The 26,908-nt window shown below is 38.0% G+C and overlaps 1 protein-coding gene across 5 annotated transcripts in view; it reads left to right on the top strand.

Annotated features, from left to right (window-relative positions):
• Positions 1-17,973, top strand: part of FANCC (FA complementation group C) — a 77,551-nt gene extending 59,578 nt beyond the window's left edge. For 4 of the 5 annotated variants that reach the window (XM_039729744.1, XM_039729745.1, XM_039729743.1 and 1 more), the window contains exons 9-15: positions 100-152; positions 2,987-3,086; positions 6,948-7,023; positions 7,823-7,904; positions 11,268-11,439; positions 14,250-14,450; positions 16,269-17,973. In XM_039729744.1, coding sequence (XP_039585678.1) covers positions 100-152; positions 2,987-3,086; positions 6,948-7,023; positions 7,823-7,904; positions 11,268-11,439; positions 14,250-14,450; positions 16,269-16,412 — 828 coding nt within the window. In that variant the 3' untranslated portion in view covers positions 16,413-17,973. Of the gene's footprint in view, positions 1-99; positions 153-2,986; positions 3,087-6,947; positions 7,024-7,822; positions 7,905-11,267; positions 11,440-12,754; positions 14,228-14,249; positions 14,451-16,268 lie in introns of those variants that run through there. The other variant, XM_039729746.1, reaches the window with a different exon arrangement.
• The last annotated feature ends 8,935 nt before the right edge of the window (positions 17,974-26,908 follow it).

Here is a 26,908-nt window from a genome sequence, read left to right on the forward strand (position 1 = left end):
TGTAATAGCATCCATGAGTTAAGCTGTAAATTATGCAATGACAGTTGTATGAGTTGTTCCTTATTAATACCTAATTTTCTTTCATTTGATTATCAACAGCCACAAGCAGCAAGCCATCCTGCTATTTTCAGAATTGTAAATGAAATTTTCAAGTAAGTTTTGAAATTACTGTGGGAGGGGGGTTTAAATGACCCATTTAAACATTGAGGTTTTCTTCAAGAGCAGAAGCAGTATTATAATCTGCAACATATTGTAATTTCAGGATATCTTTTTCTTTACCTGTCTGCTTTAAAGCCCCTTTCTATGTAGTACACTGCAAATAATGAAAAATGTTAAAAATCTTATGAACTTTAGGTAAAACTTGCATCATAATAATCATTAGTACAGTTGACTACACTGTATTTTAGCCTTTTAAATTTGTAATTTATTTCGTACTTCAGTAGAGATTTGTGGTTGAAATACAGTTTTGGCGTGAAAATTATAAATGCTGAAATGGCTTGGCCCACGCCAACATGAAGGTAGCATTTAGCAACAACTTTTGTACTAGCCAGTGTAACCTCTTTTACATTTTGTTTATGGTTTTCAGGATTTATGTTAGATATGCTTTTAATGACCTTCAAATATTGATCCACCTATAAATAGTGAATTTGGTTTTGAATGCATTAAAATTATTTTGAACCTATATATTGGTTACCATGTGGGGGCTTCAAATCCTTTATACTCAGTTTTCAGTGGCTTTTCTCTTCTTTTCACTTGACTTAGTAATTTTAACTAGATCTACTGCCAGGGTTATCAGTGTTAACAATTCCAGTACAACAATAATGTCTTTAGTGACTGACATCCTTTGCTTATCAGGTGTTTCCTTTCTTAGGAAAACAGGGCTCCCAGGTAAGGTGTGTGGGGACATTTGTGTGTCTGTGTGCACATTTAGGTTTGTGCAGACACTAACAGAAGAGGCATACTTAGTAATTTTAATTAGATCTACTGCCACGGTTATCAGTGTTAACAATTCCAATACAACAATAATGTATTTAGTGACTGACATCCTTTGCTTATCAGGTGTTTCCTTTCTTAGGAAAACAGGGCTCCCAGGTAAGGTGTGTGGGGACATTTGTGTGTCTGTGTGCACATTTAGGTTTGTGCAGACACTAACAGAAGAGGCTTGGCTGTAGAAAATGTAGACCAGTGGAGCCACACTGGGAGTCACTGCTCTCAGCCTTTGTTGCTGTGGTCCCATGTCTGCACACAGATAGCATTTTCTAAAGAGCTGACATTAATCACTTTCCCAAAGCAAGATGCATTTAAAAATTGATGTGGCTTCAGCAGATGTGTACTGATGTCTTAGGCTGGAGACTGTAGTTGTGATGGTACAGGGAGACAAAATTTTTCCAAGCTTCTTGGTTTATTTAAGGTCACGCTATATGGAATATTAAAAAAAAAGCAACCACATGACTTCACTGCACTTTTGCATCCTTTCCCTTTGGTAGACAGTAGAAATGGATAAAATTATGTTTCTCAGCTAATGCAGGACTTTGTCCAACACAGTATTTCCTGGTAAAACTTTGCACTTCTATTAATGTTTCAAATTGTCTTAAAAAATTATGTTTTCCTGAGCCTACATTTCTGCACCCTTTCTTTGAATTTTTCTGCTTAGTGTGCTTGTTCCTCTGCATTGTTGGCATTAAAACGTTGATGTATTTTAAGAATACTGTGTCTCACCTCCTCTTGATACTTACATTAAGCTGTATATGTTAGCTGGTTTTTTGCAGACCAGTTGGTTTATGCAGCCTTCTGTTTATTTTTGTTCTGTTTCTCTAACATCCTTCCAACTATTATCAAGTGGTGTGCAGATGTTAAGATACTATTCCAGTTGTAATCACATGTGAGATTTTAAAGAACTGCTGTTAAAGAAAATGCACTTCCTTGCTTACAAACTGTGTTAGGTTTCTATAGCTGGCTGGCCCAAAATTTCTTTTATATTTGGGTCTAGTGTTCTGTTGGAAGTAGCAAACTGTGTTAGGTTTCTATAGCTGGCCCAAAATTTCTTTTATATTTGGGTCTAGTGTTCTGTTGGAAGTATGGATTGTGACTCTTTCTGTAATAACTTTCTCTTCTATTTGCATGCATACTTTGATTAATTGTTCTGTATTATCACAGTGATACTATGTACTGCTTTTATTTCCCAATGTTTTCTTGCTGTGTGTTCTTGCCTTGTGTGGCTATACAGAAGCCCACACACCTAGGTTGTCTGGAGTTTCCATGTACTGTTTCTTGGGGTTTTTTTACCAGTGGTTATATTTGCCGCTAGTTTTGTGACATTTCTATGTTACAGTAATGTGTTAGCTCTTCATATGTTTCAGAAGGAAAGAAACAATTCTCTAATACTTGTATCTTACTGGCAACTTACTTTGAACATTTTTTCTCCTTTCTACTGTATGTCTTTCAAGTAAGAGAATGGAAATTGCTTCTGTGTGTTTTTCTCCACTTGCTCCATTTGCTCAAGGTTATTTTGCTCTGTGGAAACAAGTTGAAGCACTCACCTTTGTAAACCTCTAGAGTGGCCTAGGGGATGCAGTGCTACAAAACAGTATAAAGTATGCTTAACTCAGTCGTGGGAATAGTTGCTCTGAACACATTAAACTGATCAGATGCCAAATTTGGCTAATAAAGTTGTGCTAGTCTTTTTGATTGTATACTTACTTAGGTAGGATAAATTATCTGTCTGCATGTATATTGTATATATTAACTAAGTCTAATTTATTTTGTAGGAGTTGTGTATGAAGTTTGTTTTGGTTGTTTTTTTTTAAACTAAAAATATAATTTAAAAGCCTGCAAAGTTAGTATTTCTGTTAGTGGTGTAATGAGCTCAGACACAGTTTGAATCTACAGCATACAAAGAATATACCTTTTTCTTTCATTCAGTTAGCAGTGGTGTGATGGGCAGACTAATTATCTGATCTGTCATATCTAACTTTTCAATGCATAGGAATGCACTGATGGAAACTGATGGAACTTCAGAAGTTATGACAATAATACAGGTGTTTACACAGCTCTTCCTTCAGGCTTACCAGAATGACAACAAACAGGTTAGTCAAGATCTCTTTCTTAGTGTTTTCTTCCAGTGACAAAGGCAAAATTTTGCAAGAAAAAACCCCAATTCTATTCTTTAGAGAAGTGACTGAATATAATGAGGTAATAATAGCATCCCTCTGTAGCTGCACAGATATGGCAAAGTTCAGTTCAAACATCTTCACCTGCGCATAAAATTATAGCATGAAATTAGTATGTAAGAGCAGTTTACCTTACTTAACCCTCAAGTACTTTGGCCTAAAGTGCTTTTCCCTGGCTCAGTTCCCCTCATGCTGAGGTTTCTGCCTATAGAGTGAACATGAACATTCATCTGTGATAAAAAGGAGGAAAAATGCTAGATTAATTTTTGTTTTGCAGTAGCAGGGTCTCTGACAATAACTGAAGCAGAGATAACAACCCCATTCTTAAATAATTATAAGTAGTATATTAAATAGTCATATTTGTCTGTTCAGAAGGTAAAAGACACAAGGTAATACGTACTGGGACACAGAATACATACTGGTTTCAGTTTCTGATCCTCAACAGTGGTCTCTCTGAAAATTTCCTTGATCTAAATTCTCAAATTTCACAGCTTGGTCTTTCTTCTTCTGCACAGATTTTTGTACAGGTCTTACTGAACTGAATTAAGTAGAATCAATTTTGTGCTAATTTAAACAAAAGCAAGATCAGTTTCTTACCTTAAAATTTTGAACTATAAATACGAAAAATCTTATTTTACTTATAGGTTGCAAACTTGACTTCAGATTCCCAAATCACATCCTGACCATGTTGTTTGTTTTTTGAAATCAAATTCATATGATGCAAGTTTGGGAAGACCTTACCATTTAAAACCTCCCACTTTAAACTTAACAAAACTTTCAGTTCCTTTGATTTTTTGCATCTTTTTGAGGGAGATGGTAATTAAGAGAATGCTGGGATTTCTTGAAACTTGTGGTATACTGGCTTTTAATTAGCAATGTGATTGAATCTGTCTTCTAGCTTCAGGCAGCTGTCTTGCTTAATACATTAGTGCTGTGCATGATAATCTTGTGCCACCCTGACTGCGTGGCAACAGCACACTGTGTAGCCCCAGGTGGGGATCAGTGGGTGAGAATGAGAGTAAAGATTCCACGCCCATCAGACACCCAAAAGCTAATCCTGCTGTGCAGGTGATATGTGGTCACATCCTGACCATCTTGTTTGTTTTTTGAAATCAAATTCATATGATGCAAGTTTGGGAAGACCTTACCATTTAAAACCTCCCACTTTAAACTTAACAAAACTTTCAGTTCCTTTGATTTTTTGCATCTTTTTGAGGGAGATGGTAATTAAGAGAATGCTGGGATTTCTTGAAACTTGTGGTATACTGGCTTTTAATTAGCAATGTGATTGAATCTGTCTTCTAGCTTCAGGCAGCTGTCTTGCTTAATACATTAGTGCTGTGCATGATAATCTTGTGCCACCCTGACTGCGTGGCAAGAGCACACTGTGTAGCCCCAGGTGGGGATCAGTGGGTGAGAATGAGAGTAAAGATTCCACGCCCATCAGACACCCAAAAGCTAATCCTGCTGTGCAGGTGATATGTTCTTTCTGATAGTACCTTGGTTTGCATTTTGTGATGGCTTATGTGAGGAAAAAACTGACTAAAATATTGTGTTTATATGACAAATCTTTTTGGCTTTGCCTAGACAGTATACTGAAAATTGTTTTTCCCTTACTTCACAATACTGTTTTCTATGCAGTGTATGCTGTGGTTGTCTTGATTACTGCTAACTGTAGCAAGGGGCTGCTTTTTCATGGGAATTTTTTGTGCAAGTTAATTTGCTACATGTATACTTTACTATAGGGATTATTATTTTTTCTATTTAGCCTAAGTACTCTCAACAAAAAGACTTCACAGTCTTACTACACCAGTGAAATATAGACTGTCTAAGAAGAGTGTATATATTCATGTGCTGTAATTTCACTTAACTGTTGTTGAGAGAACAAAAAAAAAGATTATAGAGAGAATGTGTCTTTTTATTTGTTTATGAGATGTGTGCATATATATGCCAATAGAAAATAGTTATTAAATGCAGTCTGCATTGGATTTACAGCTCTGTCGCATTTTATAGGGTTCATATTCCCAGTCTGTGCTTCAAGAGATTATTTGTTAGCTAAATGCCTTCTTATTCCTAAAAAAGAAGACAAGAGTTCTAAGATTAATGATATGGAGATTCAAAGATATAAAGGAGAGAATCATAGGTTGCTTGAGAACTGGACGGGACCTCTGGACATCATCTTGTCTAACTCCTCAGCTCCAAATCATAGCTACTTAGAACCAATTGTCCAGGACTATGTCCACGTGGCACTCTACAACTCTTCTGGGCAAACTGTGGTAGTGCTTGGCCATATCACAGTAAAAACAAGGAGAAAAGATAAATTACAGAAGTGTCTTCTGACATACAGACAGAACCTCCTGTGCTTGAGTTTGTTTCATTGACTCTGATCCTGTCACTGTGCACCACTGCGAAAACCCTAGTTCTGTTGTTTTGCACCCTCCTTTTAGGCGTTTATATACATTGGTAAGATCCCCTTGAGCCTTCTCTTTTTCAGGCTCTCTCAGCCTTGCCTCATAGAAGTTCTCTGGTCTTTAATGATCCTTGTGGCTCTTTATTGAACTGGGCATTAACTGGGCATAGTACTTCAGGTTAGGCTGCTGGAAAGGCTGCTTACAGTGCTGAGGGGAGGGGAGGGAACACCTCCCTGGACCTGCTGGCAATCCTTTGCCTAATGCAGCTCAAGATTCCACTCGCTGCTCTGTTGCAGGGCACACTGCTGACTCACACTCACCTTGGTGTCCACTGGGTCCCCAGGTCCTTCTCTGCAAACTGCTTTCCAGCTGAGTGTCTGCCAGCATGTACCTGGAGTTTTTCCTGCCCAAGTGCAGGACTTTATACTTTCTTCTTGTTGACATTTATTTGGCTTCTGTCAGCCCACTTCTCCAGCATGTCAAGGTCCCTCTGGATAGCAGCACAACCCTTTCATGTATTAGTCACTCCTCCCAGTTTTGTGTCATCACCAAACTTGCCAAGGGAACTTGCTGCCCCTTCATCCAGTTCATTAATGAAAGTGTTAAATAAGACTGGGCCCAGTGCTGACCCTGCTGTGCCCTGGTAGTTACTGGACTCCAACTAGATTTTGTGCCAGTGATCACCATGTGGGCCTGGCTGGCTTTCTGTCTGTCTCAAGGGGAGCTGGTGTTGCACCTACATGCTCCATGTTAAACGTGCCCGTAGTACGTGTTTGCAGAACAAACAGAGGTGTGCTACTGCTAGTCTCAGTTACACAAGCAGTGTTCACAGTATACCAGTCACACATTCTCAGATATACAGGGCAAGTCTGTTATCTGTGACTGCCCTACCTGCTGCTGGATCAGGTCCTAAGAATTTCAGGTTTCCATTTTTGAACAGATGGCAATAATCTACACAATGCATTCAGATTCTGCAGATGTTATTACTTCTTAGTTTAATATCATCTGTGAGCCTGTTTACACTCGAAAATGAAATTAAACTAGTGTCTCTTTTAAGCAATGCATATTAAGAGTGAAAGCTTACGTGATTACGAGGAAAAAGACTAAGACTAGTAATGTAATTTTCTTCATGCTGTGAATTTTTTTATGCATATACTTTTAAAATCTATAAATAATTACCTTTTGTAAACAAGCATTTCTTAAATATCCCCCTCTTTAATGCCAAATCCTAAAATTAACTAAATTTTCTGTTTTCTTGCTTCACTCTGTATTGTTAATTACTGCCTTAATGAGATGAGATTATTCACTGTGGGTTTGTTTTTAAAACTGACCAGAAACCTCTTAAAATAATGATTTTGTGTCTTAGCATAAATTTCCACTGAAGGCCTACTTCCCGTACCATCACCAGCCTCTTGTTAGAGGTTTAGTCAGACGTCCTTTTGGTAAGTTTTTTCATAAAGTATTTGTAGCATTATGAATCTGCATGGTCTGTATATGTCTTAAAATAACTTCTAAAGGGATAGAGATAACTTTTTGCAATTTCCTTTATAGGGTGTGTTTGATTTAGCAATTTTCATAATATTTTTTTAATGTATTTTTCTGCAGGAACATCTGGTTCTTGTGTAACAATACTACCGATGTAACTTTAAAGAAAACTAAATCAGAAGTGAATAACAAAGAAAGAATGCATAATTATGTAGGAATGAAGCCATGTTACAGAGATTGTAAAAATACTGCAATCCTCTTCTTTCCATACTTGTCATTATGGAAAAATTCACATGCATTTCACAAGAAACAGGCTTTCTGTTTCTCTCTGAGGCTTGAATTCTGATATTTTAGTTTGCAAACCCAAACTTTTTTTTATGTTTCCTATTCATACATATCAAGAAACCACTGTTCAATTTGGTATAATTTTTGTATGGACAATAATTAAAGCTCAGTACAAGAGCCTCTAGAAGTGCTACTGCACTGATTATATATTTATATTGCAGTAGCAAAGGTACATCAGCCTCATTTCAGTATTCCAAGCTGTACTTCCTTCCATGGCTTTATCAAGGAATTGGTGTATGAAACACACTAATGGGTATTGTTTAAAATTGGGAAATTTTAAAATGAAATTTTAAATACTCCATGATAACTTAATCAATTTGGAGAAACCTTACAGCAACCTTAATGCTTCAGTGTTACATTCTAGTGGACAGGCTATGATTTTAAGTGTTTTGTTTTCACCTTCATCCTCAGAACTCCCAACTACATATTGGTCTCAACATGTGAAACACATTTCGGATATGCTCAAAGCATTAGTAGAAGATACAAACACTAGGTAAGCAGTATAATATCTTCAAACTTTTTGTGCTTTGCATTGTAGTTTGTGAAAGGTCATGTCATTTGAAGTCTTTAGTGGCTGTGTTTCATAATTTTCTTATGATTCTCTAAGTTGGGCTTTATTTTTAAGAACAGGACGTGGATTACGTTCTGAACCTGAGCTTTATGGCATCTATCTACATGGCCAATAGCCTCTGAGGAAATAGAATCTTGTCATTCCTGCCAATGAATACCTAGTTGCATAATGGAAATGCTTACTTGTCTATTCTCCCATTTCTTCCTCAAAACTTTTAACCCTGTTTTATGAAAGAGCTTGGCTTTCTGCAGGCTTGTACAAACGCCCAAACTGCAAACTTCCTCATTTGCATAAATATGACTGCCAGACTGCAGGATCATTTTTGTTGTGTTAATCTTTGGGCTGTCACTCCATGTTTCTGACCTGCTGCCCTTGGGGTTTGTTTGTCTACATGAATTATGCTTTGGTAGGGGATGTTCTGGGAATTTTCTATATGAAAATGATGAAAAAGCATACATCTTTATCTGCTGCTGCCTTGTAATTCTTTCTTATAAGGAGTGTGACGAGACCTGACTTGTATAGCGCTTGGATACAGGTTTGCTTAGAATATATCAAAAGAAACATAGAACACCAAGGCCAGCCAGACTTGTGAAATAAGATCATAGAATAGCAGAATTGCCTAGGCTGGAAAAAACCTTTGAGATCATCAAGTCCAACCTATGACCTAACACCACATTGTCAACACCAAGTGCCATATCCAGTCTTGTTGAAATATCTCCAAGGGATAGAGACTCCGTCACCTCCCTGGGCAGCCCATTCCAATGTCTGATTACTCTGTCTGTGAAGAATTTCTTCCTCATGTCCAACATAAATCTTCCCTAGTGCAGCTTAAGACTGTCATCTTGTGCTGTCACTGGTGCTTGTGAGAAGAGACCCACCCCCACCTGGCTGCACCCTCCTTTCTGGTTATTGTGGAGAGCAGTGAGCCCTCCCCTGAACCCCCTCCAGGCTAAACAACCCCAGCTCCCTCAGCTGCCCCTCACAGGGTTTGGTTCACCCTTCACCAGGTTGGCTGCCCTTGTCTGGACTTACTGCAGCATCTCACTATCCTTCTTAAATTGAGAGAAGGACTGGACACAGCACTCAAGGTGTGGCCCCACCAGTGCCCACTACAGGGGGACAGTCACTCCCTTGGTCCTATTGCTGGTACAGGCCAGGATGCTACTGGCCTTTTGGCCACCTGGGCTCACTGCTGGCTAGTGTTCCATCTGTCTTTAATCAGTACCTCCAGGTCCCTTTCTGCCTTGCTGCTGTCCAGCCACTCTGTCCCAGTTTTCCCCTGGGTACTGGAACAAAGATACTTGCCAACCGTGCTTGGTTTCAGTTAACTCCCAGGGCCTTTTTTTGCTGCTGAGTGGCAGAAAAAAGCTTTTTGTTGTTCTCTCTGAGGCCAGGCTGTCTATGGTAGCGTCTCACTTTCTGTATAAGCTGCAGCTCAGTGTTCGCCTGTTCATCCCTGAAGTGTGTCAAACTTTTCTGTCCTTGGAGTGTGACCCATAGCTGATCCTGATTCCTTAAAGAAACACATTACTTGAGCTTAGAACAAATAAATAAAACAAATGCCATCATAATGCATTACAGTAATATAACCACGTCTGTTCTCCTTTTGTTGCCCAGCCCTTTCTTGGTTTATATATAGGCTTTTTGAACAGTATTCCTTCCTCCTTTATTTTGAACAATACACTAGTTTGAACAGTATTGTACTTGCCAGAATACACTCCTACTTCCTTTAGAATTCTTACAACAATTATGTTTTCTACCAAACCTCTCCCAGTTAGAAAGAAAATGGACCTAACATGTTATAAATACTAATATCCATGAAGAAGCCGTATTCAGTTTTCTTTTATTGCTTTATTCTTGATTACGTATTCTTTCAACTTAGTAAGAATGACAGAGGAGAAAAAAATACTGTTACACAGCATATCCTGTTGGTTCTCAGTGCTTTCTTTTTATATAGGTTGGTTTTCAGGGGTTTTCTTTTATACCAAATGTGAATCTTATAGCAAAGTGCTTTCTGTGTCCTCCTAATCAACACATTGCTTCTGTGCTGAGATTTATTATTATATGTAGTACTCCCAGTGAGCAGTGAATGTTACATGATGTTTTAAACTAGAAGTCAGTTGATCAGTTGATGAACTTACGGACATTTTGTGGGGGAAAGTCCCAAAAATAGTGAAGTGCCACTTTTTGCAATGACAGTGGAGCATAGGTGCCGCTACAGAGTGGGCAGAAACAGTGGGGATGGAAGTGGAGGGTACATGATTCCAAAACAGGCTCTGTAGTCGTAGAAAGTCTTCAAGATAATGGTAGCATCCACTCCTGGAATTTCTAAGATCTTCTTGTAGTTTCCTTGCAAAGGTATTAAAGGAAAGCAGCTTTTGGAGTCCTCAGGAATAAAACATAAGAAAACCATCTAATTCTTTAAAGTTTTGCCAAATTTATTAGAAATTATTGTTCCTAGTTCTTAATCTAGCTATCCTTCTGTTTGTCTTTCCATGCTTAGTTTAACTTTTTTGCTTCTGAGACACCTACCAGTAGTTTGCATCTCTTTTCTTTAGTCTTCTCTGACTTTAGAGGAATGCACATGAGAAAGCGTAGAGATGATTGGTGGTCCTTTCTTACAGCAATAATCCATTTGTAAACACCTTCAAAATTTTCATTTAAGAAAACATGAATTTTAACAGTCAGGAGATATACTTTGAAATATACTTTGAAACTTTATATTTAGTCCCTCTAAATGTAATTCCTCATTAATTACCAAAAAATATGCACTTCATGAATTACCAAAAAGCAGAAAATAACCCTGGAAAGCAACAGAGAGAAAGTGAAAAGCAACAGTATGTTAAGAGTGTAAAATGATTTTAAAGTTTTGGAAATCCTGCAGCTGAAGCATATAAACAGTAGGGATGAATTTTATTCTGTATCTTTTCATACACAATATTTTGTCAAAGTATTTTGTTAGAAGCTGCTGTTAAGGATAGTCTGTTGTACTGTCAGATCTAATCTGTAAGAACAGTGGGTGTGTCTCATTTGATTGTGATTTCAGATAATAGACTAAGTAGTACATGACTGTATGATTAGTAGGTAAGGTATTCTCTGTTGAATATTTTAAATATTTTTTTCTTAAATTAACTGTCAGCATCCTTTAGAAAGGATGCTGACAGTTAATTTAAGAAAAAATATTTAAATATAAAATAATAATGTAAAATAAAATATAAAAATAATTTAAGGCAAATAAAAATATTAAATAATGAGAAATACCTAATTTTATCTGTTGTTTTCCAGTTCTCTCACTGACCTCTTTGAAATCTGGTTTTTGGTTGCCTGTTTTGGAGAATGGCTGGATGTTGCAGCAGAACAATTACTGAAGGCTTCTGTAGAACCGGATCCTGTGCTGTGGCTGCTGGCATTTTACTACTGTCCTAAGAATGAAAATCAACAAAGGACTCAAACAGTGGTGGGTAATGTAGTGATAGTAAGTGTCAATAAGCAGTCAATAGTCTGATTATATCTTACTGCTGTAAAACAAATAGTGCACATCAGAAAAATGAAATATATTGCCTTCACAAAGTCTCTGGGAATTGTGTTGCATTGGCAAATTCGAAAATTGGGCTTTTTTCTGTTTTTTGACATTTAGAAAAGCTTTTTCCTCCTTTTTAAGTATATGATATAGATTAGCACCCTCTTTTTTGGGTGTTTTCAATCCCAAATAAAAATACCCTAGTGATAGTATTTTTAAAATCAGTGTGGCAGAATTCAGCGTGCCTGTGTTACGGCGTCTTCTGAGAAGGAAACAGGAGAATTCACAGCAGCTGAAACTGTGAAGATACTTCCTCAAATACATTCTTGAATCCTAACCTTGCCCAGCTACTCTGATTTCTCTCCAGTTTGTGGCATGTGATACAGTAAGAAATACGTGACCAAAGCGTGTGCTGGGCTGGTGGCAGAAGGAGGGGCTCTGACCTTGCCTGCTGCAGAGAGAGTGCTCTGTGTCTGCTGTTAAAGCACGTACCTGAAAGCCTGTAATTCAAACCCACTGTGCAAATCTGAACTAGCCCAAGCAATTGGAGCTGTGAAGGCCCAGTTCTAAAGGCCACAACTTGTCTAGTTTTCCTTAACTTGAAAATGGATTGTGGTGGATTTAAAAATGCAGCTCAGTACACCACAATAGTAAAAATAATGCTTTAAATGTACATCTAATGCTCCATGTACAGCAGTGCATTATGCAATGTTTTATTTCCTTTCCTTCCCCTTTTGCTTTTCAGATGGCACTACAAGTGCAAGATCACATCCAATCACCTACAATTTTTTTTTCACTTAAATTTCTCATAGTCTAGGAGCAAGGGATGGGATGGGCTGGCTGGGAAGGCAAGGGACAGGTTGGCTGAGAGAGTTAGGCTAGAGCTTGGGTGAAGTAAGGAAATCAGGATTGTTTTTAGAATGTAGTTTAGGGAAAGTAGGCAATATATGAGCAATAAAGAAGAGTGCTTGAAACTGTTGCACTATAGCTGCAAATCTAACTCTAACTCCACAGAGTGAAATCACTTTGTCCCATACATGAAATAATCTCCCTGTGTGTCTCCTATTCCATTTTGTTATTCAATCATAACATAAGACAGACTTTAGAAACAAAAAAGCTTTTCTGTTGACAACCCACGCAGTGACTCATCTTTTCTCAGAGGTCTGATATTTCAGATCATTATCATATCTTAGGTATTTGAACTGAGACTTCTGAGACTTTTCTTCTTTTTTTCTTTTTTTTTTTTCCACAGGTCAGGCTACTTCAGAAGGATTCCCACACTTCATGCAAAGCTTCTGCCTTTAGTTAGCTGTTTGGGGTTTTTTCTAAATTTGTCCTTTGGCAGATTAGCTCTCTGCTCTTTTAAATGAAGTGGTTTCCACCTCAAACCCAGCACCTTTCACTGGTTAAGGATTAACATGCCATGGGAACTTCTGGCAGATGTCAGTCTTTTCATTCAGCTTTTTTTTTTTTGTGTAGCGTACTTTTCATTCAGGATGATTTTTGTGTGGAAAGGTTTGCACTTAGGATTTTGTCTTCCTGCTCTGTACTTTAGGTAACACCTTTTTATTAGCCAGAGTGTAATACAAAGTGTTTAAATTATTTAAAGAAGAAAAAGGCTCTTTTTGCTGCTCACTAGAGTTTATTCATATGTCCAGCACTAAAAATTTTGCTCCTCAATATTTATTCCTTTGTTGCACTCCTTTCATACCTTTTGGGTCTGAAACATTGAAGGAGCAAAACTTGGAGTTTGGCCCTAAGAATGAGATTTCCTCTTGGAGCAGGAGCAGCTACTCTCCATCTGCAGTCTCTGGCTCATATGATGCACAGAGGAATAAAGAATCGTGAGGAATTTCCAGTACCTTTTTGTAGCTCCTGGTATCATTTGTGCCTCAAATGTAGTTGTGGACTTAATGCAAGAATAGCAGCTTTTTCAGACTGTATTGTGTGAAATTGTTGAAAGAGTAGGTCAATGTCAGACAAATGTCTGAAAAAAGTTGTCCCTATGAATATCCTGAGAAACAGGTGTTCTTTTCCTTTAGGTCTGCAGTGGTGTATTTTTCTATTACTCCAGCTAATACTCATTTGCATCCCATCTGCAAGTTTTTCAAGTTAATTTTTAATACAGTGAACAGAATTATTGTTAGGATTTTTTTACAGTAGTTGCTCATAGTTCTCTTTCTAGAGGTGCCAAAATCTTCTGTTTCCTACCCCAGTAGAAGTTAGGTTTTATTGTCTAGCTCACAACATAAAAACATAAGTTGTGAACAACACAGGAAGAAGTTAAATTCCACATTCTTACCAGAACATTTTATCAGCCGAGGTCAGACTGCATGGGGATCTAATTGATTTACAGCAGCTATACTGAAATGAGCCCTTGAGGAGCCTTTGTTTTTATTCTCACAATGTAAAAATCGGACCATGTTCTTCTGAGGGACTTTCCCCATTTCCTTATATTATTAAAAAAGGTAAAATCCTGGCTTGATGCCCTGTCTGCTTCATTTGGAAGACCAAAGAAAAAAAAATTCCATTTTGTCCACCTTTGTGTCTGTGAATCAGTGTAAAAAAAATGTGTTACAGCCCTTCCTTTCCTGGTTTTCCTGCTGTTTAAATTCAAACTTTTTTCATGTTTGAGTTGTTTCTCCAAGGATTCAGTTTTTGTTAAGTGAATAAATCCAAAGTAAAATACCATAGATTTGACCTTTAGTCTTCTCTGATCCTGCACCCTTTGAAATTATTTCCTACAGATAGAAGCTCAAGAAGTCTACAATCATCTGATGATGCTGTTCAGCTGCACAGACCTTTCTCTCAAAGACCTGGAGGCTGTTGTACACAGGGTAACAGGTATACAGCAGTGTTGTAACCAGCAGTTCACAACACATCTTCTGACCGACTTCTTGCTCTTTTCACCTGGTGGACATAAGATTGCCCAGGAATGTATTTACCATGTAAGTGTTTCTTCCTTTCTTTTTCAGGTTAAGTACATGCTTATTTTACTATTTTTGATTTAAGTTTCTACCTCTTAATAAAGAAAACACATAACAGAGAATTGAAGGAGACTGTAGCTACAACAGCTATATCTAACCTGCTACATATCTATTTCAGCTACAGTTAAAATGTTTTCCATTCACTTCTTGATCTCACCGTCAGGGTTACTGTCCTCACTGTACAGATGCAGAAACGGCTGAAGTAATAGCTTGCAGTTGAGGGACACCTACAGTTCATTTACAGTGCTATAGATAGCATGTGCAAACATTTTGATTTTCCCCAAAAAATCAATTGCTAAATTATCCAGCTACTGCAGACATGATGGAACTCTCTTCTCGCTGTTTTCCATTGGGTGGAACAACTGGTTACTAGGTCTTAGCATTGATGTGGCAGAAGCTTGGTTGGCAAAGCCAGTGAAGAAAACAGTGTGGTAATTAAGAGAGAAGGAGAAAATGAAGAGCTAAGACAGTGTCTCTTAAGGTGTAAAAAAAGATGAAGAGGATTAAAAGGCTGGAAGCTTGCCACAGTATCTTCCTGTTGATGACAGCCTTCAGCTGTATTGGTGCAAACTATAAAATGTGTTTGTGTTACTTAAGATAACGGTGCTATGTCAGTGTAGGATTAGAAAGCCATTCCTTACTATCAAACCATGTTCTTGTAAGATGTTCATGCCCCCTATGCAAGCAGGTCTAGGGTCAGTGTGTAGTTTTAATACTCTGCAAAGTTTTTCCATTCAGCAGCATTGTGGTCTTATGTACAGACCTGTATAGGGCGCATGGCATGTGTAAGGCATCTGATTTTCTGACACAGCTGGCTGATTAAAAAGACATAACATTTTTCTCTTTAAGAAGGGCTAAGGTATTTCTCACATCCTAGGGTGCAAGTTCACAAATTATCTCTTTTTTTTCTCAGCATAAGAATGTAATGATAAGGTTTGGGGGGTGGTCTATATTTTTACAGGCTGCTATTTCTAGTTTCTCTTCATGAAGAGAGTGCAGCTGTTGAGCTGTGATGCTGTAATGTACTAACCTGCTACTTTTAAGTCCCTCCAGGAGGACCAAAGGCAATCTTCTGCTTCTTTATAGATAGCACTATTACTAACTTTCAAACTCTGAATATTTTCCAGTGCAGAGTAGTCATGAACTGTTGTAGGACAGTTTGTTGGTTTATCAGTCTGATTGATTTTGACTGTATCTGTATAATCACTAATATGTAGCTAGGCTCTCCATGTGAATTGAAAGGGACTAAAGAAAATATATGAAAGGCAGAATGGTGTGGAACTGATTTGAGATGCATGGTTATCGTTCCTTTAGCACAGTAACTTTGGATTTAACACAGACAATGAGAAGTCAAGTCCCTTCCCATCTGCAAAAATTGCAACTTAGAGTCTTTTCCTGTTTTTTGTCATCTTTTGGGGTTTTTGTCATCTTTTGAAAGCTTTACAGAATTGAATTGTCTCCCCAAATACACACAGAACCTTCAAGTGCTTTTAGTTCTTTTTTATGGCAATGACTTACAAATGATTATACTGTCCATTTGTGTTTCCTTTAAAAACTTTCTGGCCTCTTGATTTGTTTCACTTAAATTTGAGACAACAACAGAAATCTCAAACTTGCTCAGCTCCACTGGGATGTATGAAAAGAGATACCTCAGGCAGAATCTGGTTCTCACATATTCAGTGGTGAGGAAAAAAATCTGGTTTTCTTGCAAGCATTTTGAAGAATTCTTAGTATGTAGCAACCTAATTGCCAAATTTAACTTTCTGTGTTTCCTTTCAGATTGCTGAGATAACTGATACAAGGAAAGAAGTTTATAACCTTCTTGCCCGTACTGCTTACAGATTTAACCATAGTGGAGAGGAAAACCAAAGGACTGTGAAGCTGCTGAGTGTACTTCTTCAAAAACTTACATTGAAAGTTTAGAATTTTAATGTGATCTATTTATCAAACCAACAAATCAGGTCTTCATCCAGGTGTCACACTTCCATTAACATCTAGCACTGCAGGTTACCAAGGGCAGAAAGATACCTATATAAGCTATAGCTGCTAATTTATATTCCCTCATCTACATTGAAAAATAATCTGTTGTTTGGAATTGTTAATCTTTTGAAACATAGTAGTAAATATTAAAGATGCTTGAAAATTTTGTTCTGAGTACCTTCTGTAACAAGAGACATACATCATTTGAAGTAGTTTGCTCATCTCCTTGTTTATCTGGCTGATCAGTTTTTCTCCCAAATTATTCGTGTGGGGTCTTTTAAGTAATATCCAATTACTTGATTGGTAAGTTGTTACTAAAATGTTTTGTTCTGTGCTTCTGCTTTTATGAAACTAAGGATGATCTCAAATGATTCATAGTGTTCTCAGGAAATCAGTAAGTGATATTTCCTGAACTCTTTCCTTCTTTTTGAAAATGTTTCCGAAATTAAAACCTTCCCAGATTTGCTAAATGTAGAAGTTTTTCAATACTGCAACTTTCACAGGACAGTGTTCTCCTCTAAGTACTAGACCAATAGCTGGTCTTTGTCAAAAGATACTGCAGGCATAAAATTGCTTGCAGTACAGCCCACTTAACAATGTGCCATGACTGATGCTACTATTTATTCATTTGAGAAATATGGAGCTTTTGTTCAGACAAAAGAGATCAAGGAAAACAGAGACACAGGGAAATGCACCAGTTCAAAGGGACAGATTTCTTAAAAAGGTTGCAACTCATTGCCTTCGTTTTTGTGTCCAGCAGTAATTTGCTTACTTCTTTGTTTAGGTTTTTTGTGTCCTGCAAGGAGCACAGACAAGTAGCAATGGCTTGTGTTTTTTACCCTTAGGAAGGTATTTTTCCCTAGAAGTTTTGTGAAACTGTCTCTAGCTGAACGAGAAAAATAAGCATGGAGGATAGTAGTGAGAGAGCATCCTAACTTTCCTCAGTAATTTGTTTCTCTGTGTTACTTATCTGTAATGCCAGTGCCTGTGCTATGCTACTAAAAGGTGCTACTTGGAATTCTATTCTTGCATATAAAATCCAAGACGTATCTTGAATTAATAAAGCTTTTTAAATGTAGTATTTGTTTCTGAGCAAGGGGAAAGAAAAACAGTGTACTTAATGTCCTTTGGCTGTAAGAAGTGGAAAGATATTTTCTGTTAGGCTGTTAACTGATTTCTTACAGTTTTGTTCCCAGTGAGTCATATTACGGAAGTGACATGCCCTCTAAGTCAGTTTGCTAGTGAAAAAATAGCAAACACGTAATGTATGTCTGCAAAGAAAAGGGTTTTTTTCTCTTTTGATTTAAAAATATTTTAAAATGAAAATTCAGAAAGAAATATGTAGCAGCTTTTCTGTTGTTAAATAGCCACACATATTTAAAAATAAAATCAAACAACCCAGTTTTCTGTTCCCTGAATACCATAACTGAAAAGCATGGAATTAAACTAAATTATTTTTTGGTCACAAACTCAGAGGTATTTGTCTAGTGGAAACAGATGTGGAATGCTCTATTTAGAATGATAAGTAATCTAAAATGTTAACCAAAAGGAAGAATGATATTTTTTTTTGGTTGTTTTTTTTGGGTGTTTCTTTTGTTTGTTTGTTGGTTGGTTGGTTGCTTGGTTGGTTGGGTTGTTGTTGTTGTTTAATGTCTAATCTGGTTGTTGGATGTGAGACCCTTTGGTTGTGTTTTCTCCATATTGTGCCTATATGTAATTTTAACTATGTAGAAGAAAGATAAGCAAAGAACTGCAATATTTAATTCTTGATTGCAGATTAGGTGAATGATGTAGGTATTATATTTATATGGCAGTTTTTGGATGGGTATTTTTAAGTATCTTTTCTTTATGTGTTGTTATTTTTCCATTGACAAAATGCATGAAAATTCTTCTAACTTTATTTAACAAAATCAATATGCTGATAAATAAGGATAAATAGAATCAAGCAGGAAGGAAATGTACAATGAAGTTAGTAAAAACCCAGAATTAGTAGTGAATTGATACATTTTTGTTTGCTTGTCTTTGGCTTGGTAAGGAAAATGGAATGATTAAATACTAAGGAGGGTTTGCTAGTTTCAGGAGGCTCTAAGAAACCTAACTGATACCGTCTGTAACTTAAAAAAGATACATCTGTGCTGGCATTCTTTTTGCTCTTTTTAGCATAGTGGTTATAAATAGTTGCTATTTCTTTTTCCTTACTCTTTCACTATGCTTGAATTATGATCTAACTTTGATATAAGTTGTGATTTTGTGGGATGTTGAAGCTACTTTTGTTAGTTTGCCAGTGGAAGGCTACAGAGCAATTTGGTAGGTCTGAGTAATGGAAGATTTCTCATACAGTGGCTTCTGCATTATCCATCCAATGTGCATCTTTCCCTCTGTAATTGCTGCTTTCTGGAAATGTTCTTTGGGGCCTTCAAGGCTGTACTTTGCTGAACCAGCCAAAAAGTCCTGAAATCAGACTTCAAGTAGATTGTTCCCATGCATTCTATCTGCAGCACACACCCTGGTTCTGGACAGTACATAGAGAACTTTTCAAAACTGTTCTGCTTCAAGACATTTTTTGAGTAAGAATACAGACAGTAAATTTTGCTTCTTTGTTGATTATGCTCCTTTCCAGTCTAAGATTGCTAAGTTAGAGCTTTTTGAATTCTGCAAGCTTTGCAGCATGATGGTGCTTGTTGGTTTCTGTGGATTTTCTTCAGGCAGAAAAAAACGTCATTTCTGTGGCTTTTATTTAATGAAGATCTCAGTACAGTGCCTATACAAAGCAGAATGTATTTTATTTTTTCATGTGTTATACTGCAATTTAGCTGACCAACAGTAACATTTATTGTGTTGCTTCTAGCATTTGTGATTAAGTTTCTGTACTCAGCATTGTAAGTGTCAAGAGGTGTTAGTAGACACAGTGAGTTAATATTTGTTTCAGTGAACTGAAAACTGTGATATATGTTTGGCTTGGCAGAGATACAATTAAAAAAATTCTGAAGCATTAGCATTATACAAGTATAGGGTAAAATATCTAGCACAAATTACTTGCAGTTATGAAAGAAAATACTCAGATTAAATCAGATTTACACTGTTTCATGGCTGTGTTATCTAATGTCAGAATAAAGTACCTAATGTTCTGTGTGAATGAGTAATGTCATACTCCATTAAAATGCAGTTTTCTACTAGGCCCAAGTTTGAAAAACCTGGAATGTTACAGGAGTCCTCCACAAGCACACAGAGCGTATGTTTGAATTGTTTGTTTTCCTGATAGTCTGCAATGGCTTTCTTAACCAACCAGCATCTTTTGTTGGGCAATACCAGTAGTTAAAGCACTGTAGCTGAATGCTCTGGTGCTAGAGGCATCCTGCTAGCACTTCATTCATTGCAGTGCTCAGATGTGGGCTGCTTAAGTCCACTTCTCTGGCAAGTTTTCCTTACTTGTGATACAAGTTTTTCTTAAATGCTTTCCTGGATTTAAAAGATATGTTCATGGTAGACATTCCATTTGCTGCCCTAGTAGAGAGAAGTTTATTCTGGGAATTTGCTGTTAGGTGGTCTGTTCACTAGTGAATGCCACGGAGGCGTTTCCCTTGCGTGCACTGGCCATCTTCCTTTAAGCAGCTGTCTGGCTGCTGGGAAGGAATAAACCTCACAAGATCCTTCTCGTGGCTTGAGTGTGCTCACTGTTGTCTGAGCTGCCAGGAGCCAGCAAGGGATAAGTATTGGACTGCTATCAGCCACTGAAACAGAAATTTGAAATGTCAGCTGGCTCTAGCTGAGTTGTAGTGATGCAGTCCATAGGCAAGGGTGGTGCTTTAGTTTGCATTGTGTATTCTTGCATGTGTGTGAAGGGAGGGAGTGACAAAAAAGATAAAACCCAACATGTTTGAAACTCAACTGTAGAAATTTAGCTGTGATTTTTTTATATTCAATACTGATAGAATTAGAAAGCAACAATTCTATACATGACATTCCACTAACCTGCATATCAACAAGTAGAGAAAAAAAATCCAGCAGCAGTGTCTTTAATAGGTCTGTATATTTCACTAACTACATCTCTTACTTATTTAAAAGCCTCTTTCATAACTCTTCTGTACTATGTCAGATGATGGTCTCATTTAATAAAACAGTAGATCCTCAAAAACAGTTCTTTTCAATAAAAATATTTGTTAGGCCCATGAAGTTTTGCAGACACATAAAGGCCATCTTGAAGAGATTGCGCTTTTACATATTCTTGATTAACCTTGTGAATTGCACTGTTGAGATGTCTCATGTGTGTGTGCCAGTTAGCCTGCATGTACAGTCCACTTCTTAACATTTTATTTCTTAGCTTGTGAGTTTATTTTGAGGCTTCCAAAACAGGTGCCTGCAAAATGTCATTTGCCTGCTACTGTTGAGTTTCCTTAATATTTCACGTACAAGAAAGCAGCTTCTGTTTGTGTTGACTAATGATGCTGTAACTTCTACTATGTATAGGTTTTCCGAAAATGGGACTTCAGCTTTTTTATTTCAAACTAACTTGTAATGGTAGCTGGCAATAGAAATTTCCTATCTGTACTAATGTTCCCTGTAGAGACTACCAGTAACTGTTTAAGTGCTTTTAATCTCATGACTGTGCTGCACTTCCATATCAGCTTCAGATGTCTGCGAGTAGAGAGGGAAAAACCAGTATCAGATTACATGGAAGAGGAGAGAAGCCTTGAAATATGACACAGGATTAATTTATAAGATGAAAATCAGTGATATGTGTCTGTGAACTCAGGCGCTTTGTGAGTTTCTAGTATGGAGGGCCAATAGCAGCATCTTTTCTGGAAACATAAGAAAAGTACCAGTGTTTTTTAGATAGACCAGTAAATTTCTCCAAGTTTATTGCAAACCCTACTATTATGTTTCAGCTTTCTTTTCTTTTGTGTTTGCTTCTTTGCTGAAGTACAAATGCCAGTGCTGAGCAATTTGCTGCACAGCACACTTTTCAGGCCAGACCGAATTGCTGTAGCTGCTTTCTCTGACTGGCTTGTCCTAGGCCAGGGGATACCAAGCAAATGTCAAGCCCAAACCTTGCAATTAAGCAGTAACATCTGTTTAGGAGAGATCATTGCATTGGGATTTAAATTCTTCAGATGACAGCTGTTGACTATTTTTCATTGTGGCTCTTCTGATCTTGATTTCATGAGTTCTCCTTCTGCTCATTGTATTGGCAGAGCAAGTTCCCACATGTGCCTACTCTTTAGGCAGAAGCATTGCCTTTTTTTTTTTCTTCTCTCCCTTTCTGGCCAGGATCCAAGATGAACATACAAATGGTAGATCCAGTCTCTTTTATTTTTCTTTTCTTGTTTTTATTCTTCAAATGTAATACCCTAAACCTAAGTAAACATTACAGAATTAAGTTTAAGAACTTGCATATTAAATCAAGTATGGGCTGAATAACTATTTTTCTGCTGAGATCCTTCAATCACAGACTTCTGTCTAACCACCAGCAATCTGTAGGTCATTTGTTCCCTGCTCTGATTTCTTGAGATTTGGCAAACATGTTGTAGAAGAATGAAAGAATAGAATTTGGTATCCATGCTGTCCCACCTCTGCTTCAAAAATCATGTATTTGAACAGCCCAGTTAGTGCACCACTTAAACAGTTAACAAGGCTTTGGGATGGTTCCTCAAAATGCACTGTAGAGTCTGGCAATCCACACGCATTTAAGGAAAGTATAAGAAGAACTGCCATGTGACATCCTGCTGTGGTGCCATTTTCATAATTTTCCTATCAATTCAGTTTTGTGAATCTGAAGGACAGTTTAGCTCATGATTGTTCCGACATTCAGGGAGTAAGCAGGAGGAAGAACCATTCAGAAGGTTCTTCCTGGCTGCATTGGGTCCTTACCACCTCCAAAGCATAACCAGAAAGCACAGTCTTTAACAGCTGTATTTCAAGACAAAGGGGGGAATAATTTTTGGTTCTTGCATGTTATAAACCTGTGGTTTTGATGCTGAATGCCCTTGATGCAAAAGTACAGTGCTACACCTGCTTTTAGCACTGACCTTCATTCTGTGATGTAGAACTTTTCTCAGCATCACATCTACCCTTCAGCTGATGCTGGCATTACTTCATACTGGTAACACTGAATCACCTGCCTTAAGAAATAAATATGACTGGTCTTTCTATTTAGTTAGTCTGGCTGCTTTCTAGTTTCCATTCATTCCTTCCAGCTATCAAGTAAGAAATTTACATTCCTGTGATTTCATTGAAGAAAGGAGAGGCAAATGCTGGGGAGAAGGTGTGTGCAGAAACCGTAAAATGTCAGGAGGTGGGCTTATCTCATCTTGTATAAAACTGACATCTTGTGATTATTTATCTAACTCTTCATCTGTGTAAAGAAGTGTGCTGGTTTAGGCTTAGGTAGAGTTAATTTTCTTCTCAGAGGCTGATGTGGGGCTGAATTTTGGATTTGTGTTAAACACAGAGTTTATAATAAAAGAGCTGGTTTTGCTATTGCTGAGCAGGGCTTTCACAGAACCAAGGCCTTTTCTGCTTTTCACAGAGCCATGCTGGGGAGGAAGTTGGGACTACATGGGAGGCTGGGACAGAACACAGCAGGACAGGTGACCCAAACTGACCAAAGGGATATTCCAGACCATATGATGTCATGCTCAGGATATAAAGTGGGGGAAAATGGAGGAATGGGGAACAGGAACTATGTTTTCCATCAGATAAAACTGGGAGCTCATTAAAAAGCCTTCCTATATAGTCAAAAGCAGCAAGAGATTATAATACAAACAGGGCATGAGGGGCAGTTTTAGCACAAGTGCTGGCAATTATAAAATCTTCAGGTTGGTGTTGCAGGGTAATATTGCCATATTACTGATGGGAACAAAGGTGGCTGTAGGGACATGTAGCCTGCATGTAGGGAAATGGTGGCTGGAGGGGCATGTGAAAGGCAGAATGAGGGATAAGGGGCAGTGTGGTTCCCTACGTTAGGGAGCAAAATAAAAGTTAAGTATTTTTCAGGTGTAAAACTGAATAAATCTGAATGAAACTTTGATTGGTCATGCTTGGCAATTAAATTGGTGAATTTCAGGCACACCAAGGAACAGATGCAGACTGGAGTAAGATGGTTGCTGAGATATTGTAATTTTTAGTTTTATTGTACTTGCAAGAGTTGACTGTAAGGAGGTACAGCTGTAGAGAAAATACTACCAAATATAAAAATAACTGTGGGACAAAATTACTGTGAAGAAACAACTTAAAGTTAAAAAAATTTTTTAAAAAAGATGTTTTTTCTGTGTGGTAGATGATGAGCACTGTCATCCTTTCAGGATTAGAGATGAAGTGAATCACATTATGGTGTCAAGCACCAGCTTCTCAAACTAGCCTGTTTAGATCCAGTCAGGATGGTTGGGGATGATGTCAACACTGGCCCGTGAATAAAATGTCTCAGGTGGAGCTTCAGCAGAGAGCTCCAGTGCTGAGACAGCAGTCCCAACAAGCCTGGGAGAAGCCTGGATGTAGTCAGAAACAGGCAGCTTTCAGAGACGACTGAAGTGAGCTACCTTAACTGAAGGGTACAGCAATGTCCAGCAGCTGCTCAGGGGCTGTGAGAAGACAGCAGAGCTGTCATCTCTGCAGTGGGGCAATCAGCAAAAACAGGGTTTCGCAGGTGGGCATTACTGCTGGGGTACTGTGCTATGAATGTGAAGGGGTTGAAAACCAAGTTCTGCTTTCTGATGTGTAAATGATCACGTAAAAGCAAATTTTTACAGAACGGCAATTTCTGCATGCTTTCAGGTAACAGAGCAAATGCCTGTTTTTCTTCTGGAACCATGTATATTTAAAAATATTTAATATTATAAAATATTAATTTTGTGCAGAGAATATGGACTTAGTTTAAATCATAGCAAACGGACAAATGCAGTTAGTCTCCCAAGGACTGTGCAAATGTCTTAATTTCTTTAAGCATATTTCACCGACCTAAAATGTCAGCTTGGCAGCAAGGTAAGATTTTAAAATAAATTTTGCAGTGTATTGTATCCACAAAAATGAACATAGCCATATCAGTGTGTAGTACACTTCATATTTTATGTGCCTAAACTCACTATACTTGTGAAATTCTAGATGAGTCAGCGCCTCTGTTTGGTTGCTTCCTTGTCCTTTCTTGCATTTTTTTTTCTTCTGAGTAGTCTGGGCATCAGTGATTGAGGCTGGGAAGAGAAATGCACTTAGGTGTCTGGTGAAATCTTTGACTGTTATAGAAGACATCAGACATGACTCATGAATACTGGGAACTGTGTCACAAAGGTAGATATTTTATAGCTTTAAAAACCCACAAGATACATTATTAAAATGACCACAAGATGTATTAATTTTTTTTTTTTTTTAGATATTAAGAATTAGTGTTGTGGAATAGGGTTTTCAGTGAATTAGAGTGTGGTTTTGTGCTCAGTATGTGGGTGTATTTCAAATGTTACTCTTATCTTAGTAATTATGTGAATTTTTTTTCAAAGTAAAATACCATTAAGTTACTGGTAAAAATTTTAATGGCCTTAGATATTTCATGTACTACTACTCACTCTTGAATCACATGTAGTGAAAGTAAGACCTGCTGCAGCACACATGTGTCTGAGCTGGCACTTGCCTGCACCACGGGGGCATGGAAGGTGGGGATTTTCCAGACATTTACAGTCCAGTTTCTGCATGGAAAGAATCAACCCCAAACTAATAGAGCCTTTGGAACATAATGGCTCATGGTAACTCAGCTGCTTGCTGATTCTTACAAAAGCACCATGGTTTCCTCCCACGTACCTCTGTATGCAGAGGAGCCTACAAACTAACACCTAAAATTTTCTGTAGTACAGATACCAGTTCTCAAGACTTTCATCAGCTGTGGAGATGAACTGGCTTGCTGCAGTGCTCTGCATGACACATTTTAATGCTCCATATAACTTTTTTATTTGTTTTGGTAGTATCCTTTTTCATAGTGCTTTTTATATCTCAGAAATCCTTAGGCTCCTTATGCCAACTCGTTTCCTCAAGCTGCCAGCTTGCTGCATTTCCAGTCAGACCTTTGTTTCCAGACCATTTTCCTTCCCCGTTTTGTGTGAGGCATGGGCAATAGAGTACAGTTAATTCCCTTCTGAAGAAGAAGTCACAGAGACAGCAGCAGCTGCAAACACCTCCCATCAAAGCTGCAGACAGAAAACAGCTGTCAGCAAAATGGTGTGTTTTACTCTGTACTTGCATCAGAAATTGTGTGGCAAGGAATGAATGCATTCCCCAACAGAAAGTGTATGGCAAGGAATGAATGCATTCCCACTGAGGAGCTCAGGGACTTGCAGGGCCACCCCCTTGTTATGGTCTGCCTTTACTCTGAAAAAGCAACCCAGTAAGCAGCATGATGGTGATCCTTGCCTAACTATATGGATGCAGTTTTGATTTTTTCATTTGAGATTCGTTTTCAGAGCTGAAAAGTGCATCCAGAAAAGAATCACTGAGAAGTAAGTGGGAGATAGTCCAGCAATGGGCTTTCTAATGCTATTCAGAATAACATTACCCCACTGTGTTTGGAAAGGACTGAATTAGGGATGGGAGGGAGAAAAAGCCCTACAAAATGCTGTATTTTATGCAGAGGGGGCTGCCTGTGAAACAAGTAAATGAAACCTAAGGGCAAAGGCATACCTATATAGATGCCTGTGTTGGCACAGCCACATACAATCATATAATACACTGCAATGGAAGCGACCCACAAGGACCACTGAGTGCATCTCCTAGACAAAAGTATCATTTGAAAAGACATGGCTTCCTGTAATGATTTAGTTAGAGGAAGTTTGGAAATAGATTTCTTTGCTTTTTACTTCTATTTGCTACAATTAGATTCTGCTTCTTCCTTCTGCTGGGAACTCAATACAAGAACACCCACCTGAAAGAAGCCCATAACCTTGGTGGTTTTTGGTTTGGTTTTTTTTTGTTGTTGTTGTTGTTTTTTTGTTTTGTTTTGTTTTGGGGTTTTTTTGGTGGGTTTTTTTTCCCCTTTTCTTTCCCTGTTCAGCTTTTGATAGGGCCTATTGAGAATTTACATGTACAGGATCTACTGCTCCAGCTGGATCTCTACAAACCTATGGGGCCTGACAGGATTAAGCCAAGAATCCTTCCAGAGCTGGCTAATGTAATCATAAAATGTCTCTTTTGAGTGGTTTTGGGAATCCAGAAGTCCAAACTGACTAGAAGCTGGCAAATACTTGTCCCGATTTTCAAGAAGGGCAAGGAGGACCCAGGAAACAACAGACTTGTCAGTCTCACTCCAGTGCCTAATAAAGGTATGGAGAAATTTATTCCGGGGGTACCAAAAAACACCTGAAAGACAACACAGTTATTGGTCACAGCCAGCACAGCTTCATGAGAAGCAAGTCCTGCTTATCAAGCTGGTTCCCTTTTTTGACAGGATGACCCACCCAGCCGAC

The sequence above is a fragment of the Passer montanus genome, unplaced genomic scaffold (genome assembly GCF_014805655.1).
Source record: "Passer montanus isolate IOZ18808 unplaced genomic scaffold, ASM1480565v1 scaffold7, whole genome shotgun sequence".
NCBI lineage: Eukaryota > Metazoa > Chordata > Aves > Passeriformes > Passeridae > Passer > Passer montanus.